Here is a 12,968-nt window from a genome sequence, read left to right as displayed (position 1 = left end):
GATAGTCTACTCAGCTCTCTACCATTAAGGATTATTTAAGGATTAAGGATGGTTTTATACATCCTAGATCCTTTGCATGAAGTATCTTAAAGGTTGGATCTATACAAATGTTAATTATAATGGTAAAGAAAGAATCAAGTGTAAGGAAAGTAGATAAAAAATTATCTAAACTCAGAATTGCTGAGCAATCCCACCTAAAGGAAAGTTTAAAGTTTTCTCCAGGTAACAAGCAGTTTAAAGAATGCTGCAATGAAAATTGATATAGGAATTCAAGAAATACCTGGGAACAAGTGTAAAGTTCCTGAAATACAAAAGTGAAAGGTAAATTTTAAAAATTCAAAAGGAATATTAAAAATAATTATACAAAGTTGACATATTTGCACAAAAACATATATAAAAGTTAAAGAAGTAAAAAATGAAAAAAAAAAATGAATTTTTTTGCCCTTTGTATTTTTTTTTTTGTCTTCAGTCATTTGACTGGTTCGATGCAGCTCTCCAACATTCCCTATCTAGTGCTAGTCGTTTCATTTCGGTATACACCCTACATTCTACATCCCTAACAATTTGTTTTACATATTCCAAACGTTGCCTGCCTACACAATCTTTTCCTTCTACCTGTCCCTCCAATATTAAAGCGACTATTCCAGGATGCCTTAATATGTGGCCTATAAGTCTATATCTTCTTTTAGCTATATTTTTCCAAATGCTTATTTCTTCATCTATTTGCCGCAACACCTCTTCATTTGTCACTTTATCCACCCATCTGATTTTTAACATTCTCTTATAACACCGCATTTCAAAAGCTTCTAATCTTTTCTTTTCAGATACTCCGATCGTCCAAGTTTCACTTCCATATAAAGCGACACTCCAAACATATACTTTCAAAAATCTTTTCCTGACATTTAAATTAATTTTTGATGTAAACAAATTATATTTCTGACTGAAGGCTCGTTTCGCCTGTGCTATTCGGCATTTTATAGCGCTCCTGCTTCGCTCATCTTTAGTAATTCTACTACCCAAATAACAAAATTCTTCTAATTCCATAATCTTTTCTCCTCCTATTTTCACATTCAGTGGTCCATCTTTGTTATTTCTACTACATTTCATTACTTTGATTTTGTTCTTGTTTATTTTCATACGGTAGTTCTTGCGTAGGACTTCATCCATGCCGTTCATTGTCCTTCTAAATCCTTTTTACACTCAGCTAAAATTACTATATCACCAGCAAATCGTAGTATTTTTATCTTTTCACCTTGTACTGTTACTCCGAATCTAAATTGTTCTTTAACATCATTAACTGCTATTTCTATGTAAAAATTAAAAAGTAACAGGGATAGGGAACATCCTTGTCGGATTCCCTTTGTTATTACGACTTCTTTCTTGTGTTCTTCGATTATTTCTGTTGCTGTTTAGTTCCTGTATATGTTAGCAACTGTTCTTCTATCTCTGTATTTGAACCCTAATTTTTTTAAAATGCTGAACACTTTATTCCAGTCTACGTTATCGAATGCCTTTTCTAGGTCTATAAATGCTAAGTATGTTGGTTTTCCTGAATCAAATACTACACTTTTCCCTTTACTGAATATCTTTTACTTTTCCTGAAATCAAATTGGTCTTCTCCTAACACCCACTTTCCTTTCTGTATAGAATTGAGGCCTTTGTATAAAACTTAAAATTTAATCTTTTCACATCATATCTCTTAATTCAGCGCATTCTCTTAATTCGTAAAACTCTTAATTCAATGCAGTGACATTATTTTAGGTTCTTTCAACAAAAAGTTTCTTTTTTAAAAATCTATTAGTATATTTTCTTTTTTTTAATATTGGTTTAAAATTATTCAACCTCCCATTAATCATTAATTCAGAGTGTTCTACAATTAGGGCAGGTTATGTTACAGCTGCTGTTCTATTCCTGTCCACCTTGTTCTATTCTTTGTTAACCTATTTGTTTCTGCATATTTTCTTTTTTCCAAATAATCCCTTCCATCATTTGAAATTTCTTCCTTTCCTTCCATTCACCTTTATCTCAATCACCAATAAACACTTTATTTTTATACAATGTCCTAGCCAGTTCCTTTTCCTATATTCAATCACATTTAGCATTTTCCTATTCTCTCTAATTCTCCTTAACATTTCTTCATTTGTTACATTTATCATTCTGCGCCACACCCACATTTCAAAAGCCTCAATTCATTTTCTGTATGTTTTTCTCATTATCCACATTTTAGCTTCATACAGCATCACACTCCAAATAAAACATTACATTAATCTCTTACTTAATGCTAAATTTAACTTTTAACACAGCAATCTTCTCTTCTCATTAAATGCCTGTTTACTTCTTAATATTCTTGTTTTAATTTCTACTGTGCAAGTCAGCTCATCAGTTTTAAAGCTCGCTAAGTACTGACATTTTTTCACCTGCCCTCAAACTTTATTTTCTATCTTAATTTCAATCCTCTCTCCTCTTTTTCACCTAATACCACATATTTTGTCTTCTTTTTGTTGATTCTCATACCCTGACTTTCGCAAGCTTCATTTAAGACATCAAGCATTTTATTTAATTTACTTGGGCTCTCTGCTATATGATCAGCAAAACGTTTACATTCTATTCTTCTTCCCTCAATCTTTATCCTCTTTTTCCATTCAGGCAGCATTTAATTATTTCTTCCAGATATATACTAAACAGTAAAAACAATATACTAATATTTAATTTAGGTAGAAATAAATAAATGTATGGATTGGACAACGAAATAAAGAAATAAAAATAAATATTGATAAAAATAGAGGTAGCAAAGAAAAATTTAAGAAGGAAAATAAAAGCAAGAGAATGAAAGAAAATTATTTAAAAAAAAGGAGAAGGAAAAACAAAGGAATAGTGAAAGAAATGAAAGGTGAAGAAGAAATAACATAAAAAGAACGATAAATACGGTAGTAAATGGGTGGAAAGAAAACAGAAACTAATCAACCAAAATTTTAAAGGAAAATATGTTGAAGTATGTTTGGAATTAGTAAACAAACAAGATCTATATATTAGAATTACAGTGTTTCAACATTTCATTCAGAAGATACCGATTCAAAAACTAATTGGACTTTATATTTTTCAAAAACTAAACAATCTCCACGCAATATTCTGATGCACAAGCATAGAATATTACTGATGTAATGGGTTAATCATAGACTTTTAAAGATATGGTATAATTATTAAGGTCATGACAGAATCTTTGAAGTTTTTCTTACAAAATGACTGATGTTCAACCATTGCGTTATCCCAACAACTAGTTTTCTCATAGTATTGTATATGATTTTCCCCCAAAAATTCATAAAAGTTTAAAAAATCAGCCATCATTTTGTTAATATAAATAATGCTCGATAAATTTTAATAAATTCTTTATGTGTGTTTTTACATCAAAACATTAAATCTTAATTTATTGTTCTGATGTGATAATTATGAGTATGTATAAAGATTAAAATATTTATTTACCTCAGTGCCAAGATACCGTTCCATTTCACCCCTAAGATATTCAGTACGATCTTTTAACGCTTTTGCTAATCTCCTATATATTTCATCAACTTCTTCAGATACAGAACTGCAGTTAGTTTGTAATGCCAGCATATTTTTTTCAACCGTACCTAACATATCTTGTAATCGATGAAGTGCTCTTCGAATCTATAAAAAAATAAATGAATAAAATAATAATTTTAGTAGTTTATAACTAATACAATAAAAAGATTAAATTAATTATAACTTTTTTTTTTGTTGTGGTAAAAAAACTACGTAGAAAAAACATGTTACCAACACATAGAAACATGTTACATGTTTCTATGCAAGAATATGGAAGATAAATGTGAAGAATACAGAACAATAAGTTTAACTAGTCATGCATCAAAAATCTTAACTAGAATTCTATACAGAAGAATTGAGAGGAGAGTGGAAGAAGTGTTAGGAGAAGACCAATTTGGTTTCAGGAAAAGTATAGGGACAAGGGAAGCAATTTTAGGCCTCAGATTAATAGTAGAAGGAAGATTAAAGAAAAACAAACAGACATAATTATAGACCTAGAAAAGGCATTCGATAACGTAGACTGGAATAAAATGTTCAGCATTTAAAAAAAAATTAGGGTTCAAATACAGAAATAGAAGAACAATTGCTAACATGTACAGGAACCAAACAGCAACAGTAATAATTGAAGAACATAAGAAAGAAGCCGTAATAAGAAAGGGAGTCTGACAAGGATGTCCCTATCTCAGTTACTTTTTAATCTTTACATGGAACTAGCAGTTAATGATGTTAAAGAACATAAAGTTGGAGTAACAGTACAACGTAAAAAGATAAAGATGCTACGATTTGCTGATGATATAGTAATTCTAAAAGGATTTAGAAGAAACAATGAAGGGCGGCATGGATGAAGTCCTACACAAGAACTATCTCATGAAAATAAACAAGAACAAAACAAAAGTAATGAAATGTAGTAGAAATAACAAAGATGGACCACTGAATGTGAAAATAGGAGGAGAAAAGATTATGGAGGTAGAAGAATTTTGTTATTTGGGAAGTAGGATTACTAAAGATGGACAATGCAGGAGCGATATAAAATGCCGAATAGCACAAGCGAAACGAGACTTCAGTAAGAAATATAATTTGTTTACATCAAAAATTAATTTAAATGTCAGGAAAAATTTTTTTGAAAGTATATGTTTGGAGTGTCGCTTTATATGGAAGTGAAACTTGGACGATTGGAGTATCTGAAAAGTAAAGATTAGACGCTTTTGAAATGTGGTGCTATAGTAGAATGTTAAAAATCAGATGGGTGGATAAAGTGACAAATGAAGAGGTATTGCGGGAAATAAATGAAGAAAGAAGCAGTTGGAAAAATATAGTTAAAAGAAGAGACAGACTTATAGGCCACATACTAAGGCATCCTGGAATAGTCGCTTTAATATTGGAAGGACAGGTAGAAGGAAAAAATTGTGTAGGCAGGCCACGTTTGGAATATGTAAAACAAATTGTTCGGGATGTAGGATGTAGAGGGTATACTGAAATGAAACGACTAGCACTAGATAGGGAATCTTGGAGAGCTGCATCAAACCAGTCAAATGACTGAAAACAAAAAAAAAAATGGAAGATTTTATTCCATAATTATTTAGTATTTACATGACGCTAGGGGTTTTCAAAATTATCATGATATGTGATGTAGAATAATTTAATGAATTTTGTATATTATATCTCGTTTTGAAAAAGTTTTATATTAGTTTGAAAGGATTGTTAATTCTATATTTTCGATTAGTGACAGTCGATAATAAAAATTTTTTAAACTATAAACTTTTTAAACTATAAAACTATTTAATAAGTTTTAAAACTTATAACTTTTTAAATGCACTTTTAATAACTGATGCAGCTGTTCTCATCCTGATATCAGCTGATTTTATTACTACTGGTATTTTTTGAGGTAGATGTGTATCAGTTCATTTAATAAATTATTGCTATATCAATATATATTTCATAATCTATTAAGATATGCAAGTATTTTTTTTATATTTTAGAATATCAAGTGGACTTATTCTAAACATATGATATTATAAAATATTTTAATTTATAATTTCCAATAATAGTGTAAAGAGTACATTATTATGTTAATGATTCTAAATTGAACTACTTAACGAATCTATTTATCTAGTACCAGGATTATCTCTAACCGCTAGATTGCAGAAATAAATAGTTACGGAAATAAATAAATAAGTCCTTTATTCTATTGGTAAATAGTAGAGTAATATTTAAATATATATATTAAATCATGAATACATCACAGGTAAAAAAAGGAACTGCTCAGCACTTCCCTGGATGGGTCAAGGGAAACCGTGGTAAAATTTTGATCAGAGCAGCATTATGAAATGTACAGTTCGTTATAAAATAAAAAATAGATAGGATTAAAGTTCATATTAATTATTTACTAATATAAATACATAGCTATTTCTGTGGCAGAGTGGTAAGCAACTCATCCTTTTGTTTGAAGGTCCTGAGTACAAATCCTAGTCAAGCATGACATTTTTCATATGTTACAAATTCCCATTTTTATATTCCCACATACAAGCTTCTTTGTAAACTTCTACGTTGAAATAATTCATCAGTCAAAAAAAAAAGGCTGACAACACAGTTGTAGGACTTTCCCATCATGCAGGTTACACACGCATATACACACAACTTCCTTTTTCCTGTTAAGCCTCTGGTAACTACCATTTAGCTAATACTTCAGAGGATGAATGAGGGTGATATGTAGGAGTGTAAATGAAGTGTAGTCTTGTACATTCTCAGTTCGACTATTCCTGAGATGTGTGATTAATTGAAACCCAACCACCAAAGAACACCGGTATCCACGATCTAGTATTCAAATCCATGTAAAAATAACTGATTTTACTAGGACTTGAATGCTGGAACTCTCGACTTCCAAATCAGCTGATTTGGGAAGATGCGTTCACCACTAGACCAACCCAGTGGGTTTTGTATTTAATACTGTTTTCTTTTTCTTTTTCCTGTTTAGCCTCCGGAAACTACCGTATAGATAATACTAAACAGGATGAATGAGGATGGTATGTATGAGTGTAAATGAAGTGTAGTCTTGTACATTCTCAGTTCGACTATTCCTGAGATGTGTGATTAATTGAAACCCAACCACCAAAGAACACCGGTATCCACGATCTAGTATTCAAATCCATGTAAAAATAACTGGCTTTACTAGGACTTGAATGCTGGAACTCTCGACTTCCAAATCAGCTCATTTGGGAAGACCACTAGACCAACCCGGTGGGTTTTGTATTTAATACTTGAATCTGTTTTATATTACTGACTGGTCAATGTAATAATTTTTATTTATGTAAGATATGATCTTACTTAAAACAAAGAAAAGAATTTGGTTAAACAACTGTTTTTTTTTTTTAAATATAAAATATAAAAAAACTATTACAAATTTATGTTTTTACTTCTTAAACATTTAGCAGATGAGCCAATCACTAGCAGTATGCTAAAGATGTTGCCTATTTCAGTAAAAATTGATTATTTACAGTTTTATATAATTAATCTATTCTGATCTTAAAAAATAAAAATATTATACTTATCTAGAAAAAAATCTCAAGAATGCATGTCATAATTTAAATTAATGAAGATTTTATTTCATATTTGACATATACATTCTGTGTATGTGCCTTTAAAATTAACTACTTACTTTTACAATATATACAAAACTAAGTAAAGAACACCAAATTCTTATAAAGAACATCTAATTCTGATTCTTAACACCAAATTCTAAAGAACATCTTTTATTCTGATAAGGGATATATGTAAATCATATTAGGAATGGGTAAATAAGTTACTCCATGAATACAGCATTTACCTGGATGAATAAAGGGAAACTATGGTAAAACCTTGATCAGAGAAGCATAAAAAAATATACAATTAATTATACAATAAAAAAATTCAATCTCCGTGGCGGAGTGGTATTATATCAGCCTTTTATCTGGAGGTTCTGGGTTTAAATCCTAGTCACACATGACACTTTTCATATGCTACAAAAAAATTCCTTTCCTATATTCCCATGTGGTGGGTTTTCTAATGTGGTGATTAATTCAACCAAAAAAAAAAAATATTACGAGATTAAAATTCATATTAACAAATGTAGGTAGAAAATATAAAAATATAGCTACAAATAAATCATAATTTAGAAGGTATTAATGAAAATTATTTAAGTACATGTTTAAGTACACATTGCGTGGAATGTAGAAAATTCAAAATTTTTTAAAATAAGACTTATTTAAAAATTCATTGATAGAATAATATTATTTCTGTAAAAAAAAATATTTTTATTTTAAATAAATTGGTAGAAAATTTTTTAAAAAAATCGTTTGTTAATGTATTAAAAAATAGCAATGCAAGCATAATAAGGTCTTTCTCCTTAAACCTTAGTGTTGTGTTAAGTTGTACAATATATGTAGAGGTAAAATATTAAAACATAATATTTTTAATAGATTCACAAAGAATGTAACACACTTTAAGGATATGTTTTAATAGTGAAAATAAAGAAGGTTCATACAGGGTCCGGCATATAAACCTGATGATTTTTGAGGGATAATAATTAAACTGTGTTTCGTACTATTAAAACATTTAATATATCAAATTAAAATCAATTTTTACAATTTATAGTGAATTACCAACATAGACTTAGACTTTTTAATTTAAATATTATGTCGTCCAAATGTTTTCCATTACTCCTCACACACTCACTTAACCTCATTCTAAAATTTGACATTGCTTGCTCAAACATCACCAGTTGTTTTGTACTACAAAATCGTCAGATTTATATACCAGATCCTAAACATAAGTTAAGAACTTTGTCAGTGAGTGTCAGCAGGTGAAAGATTTGCCCTGATTTCTGCATCTTCTGTAAAATTAAGACAGACTGTAATTCTCGAGATGCAAACTAAGGCATAAATTTATTGGTTTCATATGAAATCTAATGTGAAAAATTGAAAAAATAGGTCTCAGAACTGTATTTCTAGTATTTTTTGAGAAATTTGGGAAAAAAGACAAAACCTTGTGATCTAAAAACATTATTTTATGTTTAGTGTAAAATAACTTTGTTAAATGGGTAATAAGCATATGAAAGTTATAATACAAAACTTGTGAAGAATTTTCTTATGAATAAAATACAAAGAAACTAAACATCTATAAATAACACAACTCTATGTATTATTTCAATTTTTAACATAATTTTTTTTGAACATACATAATTATAAACAAAAAGATAAAAATAAACAATTATTATTTTTTTACTCACTTGATTGTTGATCCTAGTGATTTCTCTACGCAAAATATCCATATGCGCTCCTTTACAGTCCGGACAAACATCTTTATCACAGTGCATACAATGTGTACAATACGCTTTTTCTGAACAAACCCCACATCTTTTCATAATCTGACCGCTAGTAGGGTCTGGTAATTCACCAGTAATTTCTATATGTAATTCTAAAAAACGTTGCAGTGTTACATTTGTTGGATATCCTTGTACACCTTGGTATGGTATGCGATGTTCTGCTCTGCATTCTGGACATTTTACCTATTAAAAAAACAAAATATTATATACATTTTATTTAAAAACTAACATTTACATTTTGAAAAGTTTATTGTTTTTTAGGTACTTATGTACCGTATTAATTAGGGTACTTAAGTACCATTTTTTATGTTTGTTTTTTGTGTGTGTAAAATATTTCAGAATATCCAGAAAAATTAAGAAAATGAGATAAGTTATTGATATTTCATTATGTAAATGATCTTTGTTTATTTAACGACTAGATAATACTGTTTTGATAATTAAAAAATGTAACATTATGAGAGAAAGTTTGTAGTTTGATTTAAATATTTTACATATTAAAAAAAAAATCATCTTCAGCAATTTTATTAAATTCTTATAACTGAAAAAATCTGTCAAATAACTGCAAAAAGTTCCTAGTGAAGTTGGAAAGCTAACTCAACAGAGTATTTATTACATAGTAGGAAAATTAAATGAAACGTTAAAATATGTAAGTTTACAAATAAATGGAATACGTAAAAAAATGATTTTATTCTTTAAGAAAAATTTTGAGATTTGAAATTCATGATGATCATGAAATCTACCCACCCCTTGACCAATTTTAACCAAAATTAAGTTAAACTAATTTTTGTGCCAAATTTCATCCAAATAAATCCACTAGTTTGAAGATATCAAGCAAAAATCAGAAAATCCAAAAATCAAGTAGTTAGGTAATCATCTGGTAAGAACATATGATAGAGGTATTATAATTTAAAAAAAAAAGTGATGTGGGCACCATATGACTTCCTTGTACGCTTATTTAAATTACATACACACATTTTTTTAAATGAAAAGTACGTAAAATTTTATTTCATTAATAACTTCTGATATTTCTTTATATATATATTTTTTATTATTGAATTATTATTTATTGTAATTTTTTTTAATAATCAGAGGTTAATAATTGTTAATAAATCAATATATTTAAATTAAAAAAAAAAATTAAAAAAAAGATGAAGTCTGATTCGAACCAATTATAACCCCTATTATAACCCCTTATAAGATCGAAATATTTCATTAATTAAAATTTTATTTGGCTATAACTCTAGAACCAATGAAAATAAGTACCACTTATGATATATAGTTGAAAAGCTCTCAATGAGAGCTTATTACTGCAGTTAAGAAAAGGTCTAAAAACTAATTTTTTTTGTATTGGGACTTTTTTGGACAATTTTGGTTCAGTTGATTGCAATAAAAAAAAAAGGTGCACAACTAGATGTTACAATAGTTCTAAATCCAAAATTTGTACATCCTTCAGCTAATCGTTTTTGAGTTATGCAAAATACATACATACGTACGTCACACCAAAACTAGTCAAAATGGATTCAGGGATTGTCAAAATAGATATTTCTGTTGAAATCTGAAAACCGAAATTTTTCATGATTACAATACTTCTTTTACTTCGTGCAAGGAAGTAAAATGGTTAGATTTTTATAAACCACTGAAAAAAAAATCAATTTATGTAATAACATTTTTTTATTAAATAAATGTCTTTGAAATAAAGGTACAATGAACGCTAAAGGTCCTCCACAACAACCCAGAATCTATATTTGCAAACCATCTCACAGATGTAAGAAAACAGAAACATTGTCTACAACTTTGATTTTTACACATACACAAAGTAGGATCACATCTTACTACACTTGAATATATATATTTCTTTAACTAGATTTCTAGCTACTGTTAGGTATGTGTGTGTGTGTGTGTGTGTGTGTGTGTGTGTGTGTGTGTGTGTGTGTGCATGTGTGTGTGTATACAGGCAATTGCCATTACTGCTAGTAGCTTGCAAGACAATATAACTGCAGATGTAGTGCAGTGTAAGTGCAGATGTACCAGTAAACTCCATTGGATTGGTCTAGTGGTGAACTTGTCATCGCAAATTAGCTGATTTCAAATTTGAGAGTTCTAAGGTTCAAATCCTAGTAAAGGCAGTTACTTTTATATGGATTTGAATACTATGGTCGAACTGAGAATGTACAAGATTACACTTCATTTACACTCATACATATCATCCTCATTCATCCTCTGAAGAATTATCTAAACGGTAGTTACCGGAGGCTAAACAGGAAAAAGAAAGAAAGAAGGATTTGAATACTAGATAATGGATACCAGTGTCGTTTGGTGGTTAGGTTTCAATTAAACACACTTCTCAAATGGTCAACCAGAGACTGTACAAGAATACACTTATACACTTCATTTACATTCATACATATCATACTCAATGTTCTTCTGAAGTAATAATGTCTTTTGATAGGTTCAGAGACTAAACAGAAAAAAAAAAGAGAAAAAAATGATGTACTGTAAACATGCAGTCTGGAACAGACTCAGGTTGACCATCCTGAGATGTGTGATTAATTGAAACCCATCCATAATCATTAGCATCCAGATCCATATAAAAGTATCTATCTGCCTTTACAAGGACTCTTACCTTAGAACTCTCAACTATGAGAGATTTTGTGATGACTAGTTTAACCACTATATTAACTTGATGGGTAATACTTTAATATTATTAAAAAAATATATGTCAACAATATGTTATATGAAAAGACACAATTTAAATCACCACTTTCTTAATATGTATTTATTTAATTAGAAAGAAATACCAGCAATAATATTAACTGACACCAATATGAAAAAAGATACTGAGGATGGTAATCCTTTGCCATTGATTGAGAATGATAACAAAAAAATTAGATTCGGAGTAACAGTACAAGGCGAAAAGATAAAGATGCTACGCTTTTCTGATGATATAGTAATTCTAGCCGAGAGTAAAAAGGATTTAGAAGAAACAATGAACGGCATAGATGAAGTCCTACGCAAGAACTATCGCATGAAAATAAATAAGAACAAAACAAAAGTAATGAAATGTAGTAGAAATAACAAAGATGGACCGCTGAATGTGAAAATAGGAGGAGAAAAGATTATGGAGGTAGAAGAATTTTGTTACTTGGGAAGTAGAATTACTAAAGATGGACGAAGCAGGAGCGATATAAAATGCCGAATAGCACAGGCGAAACAAGCCTTCAGTGAGAAATATAATTTGTTTACATCAAAAATTAATTTAAATGTCAGGAAAAGATTTTTTAAAGTATATATTTAGAGTGTCGCTTTACATGGAAGTGAAACTTGGACGATCGGAGTATCTGAGAAGAAAAGTTTAGAAGCTTTTGAAATGCGGTGCTATATAGGAGAATGTTAAAAATCAGATAGGTGGATAAAGTGACAAATGAAGAGGGGTATTGCGGCAAATAGATGAAGAAGAAGAAGCATTTGGAAAAATATACCTAAAAGAATAGACAGACTTATAGGCCACATATTAAGGCATCCTGGAAGAGTCGCTTTAATATTGGAGGGACAGGTAGAAGGAAAAAATTGTGTAGGCAGGCCACAATTGTAAAATGTAAAACAAATTGTTAGGGATGTAGGATGTAGGGAGTATACCAAAATGAAACGACTAGCACTAGATAGGGAATCTTGAAGAGCTGCATCAAACCAGTCAAATGACTATACAAAAGAGAGAGACACAATGATATATGCAGTTAAGGGTTATGACACTAAAAGTTTACTTTTTTTTTTGTAAGTGATTTATTTTTTACTATAATAAAACCAGAGCCTCTTCGTTAATGACATTTTGACAATTTTAAGGAGCTATTTTTTTCTTGAATCACGTATCTTAAATGAATATTAAGGCACACTAAATATTTTTTGTGATACTGAAGCAATTAAAATACTCTATTATGCCATCGTGAGAAGACGCGTTGAGTACACGATATACAGATATGGACCTCATTCATTAAGAATTGAATCCACTAGTGAGAGTTGAAACGAAACAGATTCAAAGGTGTCTGTTTTT

The 12,968-nt window shown here is 29.6% G+C and overlaps 1 protein-coding gene across 5 annotated transcripts in view; it reads right to left on the bottom strand.

Moving 5' to 3' along the window:
* Positions 1-12,968, bottom strand: part of tn (tripartite motif containing protein thin) — a 285,381-nt gene that overhangs the window by 118,537 nt on the left and 153,876 nt on the right. For all 5 annotated transcript variants that reach the window (XM_075380953.1, XM_075380951.1, XM_075380954.1 and 2 more), the window contains 2 exons: positions 8,825-9,103; positions 3,481-3,666 (listed from right to left, as the gene is read on the bottom strand). In XM_075380953.1, the coding sequence (XP_075237068.1) occupies positions 3,481-3,666; positions 8,825-9,103 (465 nt within the window). The remainder of the gene's footprint in view (positions 1-3,480; positions 3,667-8,824; positions 9,104-12,968) is intronic.

This window comes from Lycorma delicatula, chromosome 13 (genome assembly GCF_047948215.1).
Source record: "Lycorma delicatula isolate Av1 chromosome 13, ASM4794821v1, whole genome shotgun sequence".
NCBI classification, from domain to species: domain Eukaryota; kingdom Metazoa; phylum Arthropoda; class Insecta; order Hemiptera; family Fulgoridae; genus Lycorma; species Lycorma delicatula.
Note: the sequence above shows the minus strand (reverse complement) of the source record. Positions and strands in the feature narration are given on the sequence as shown.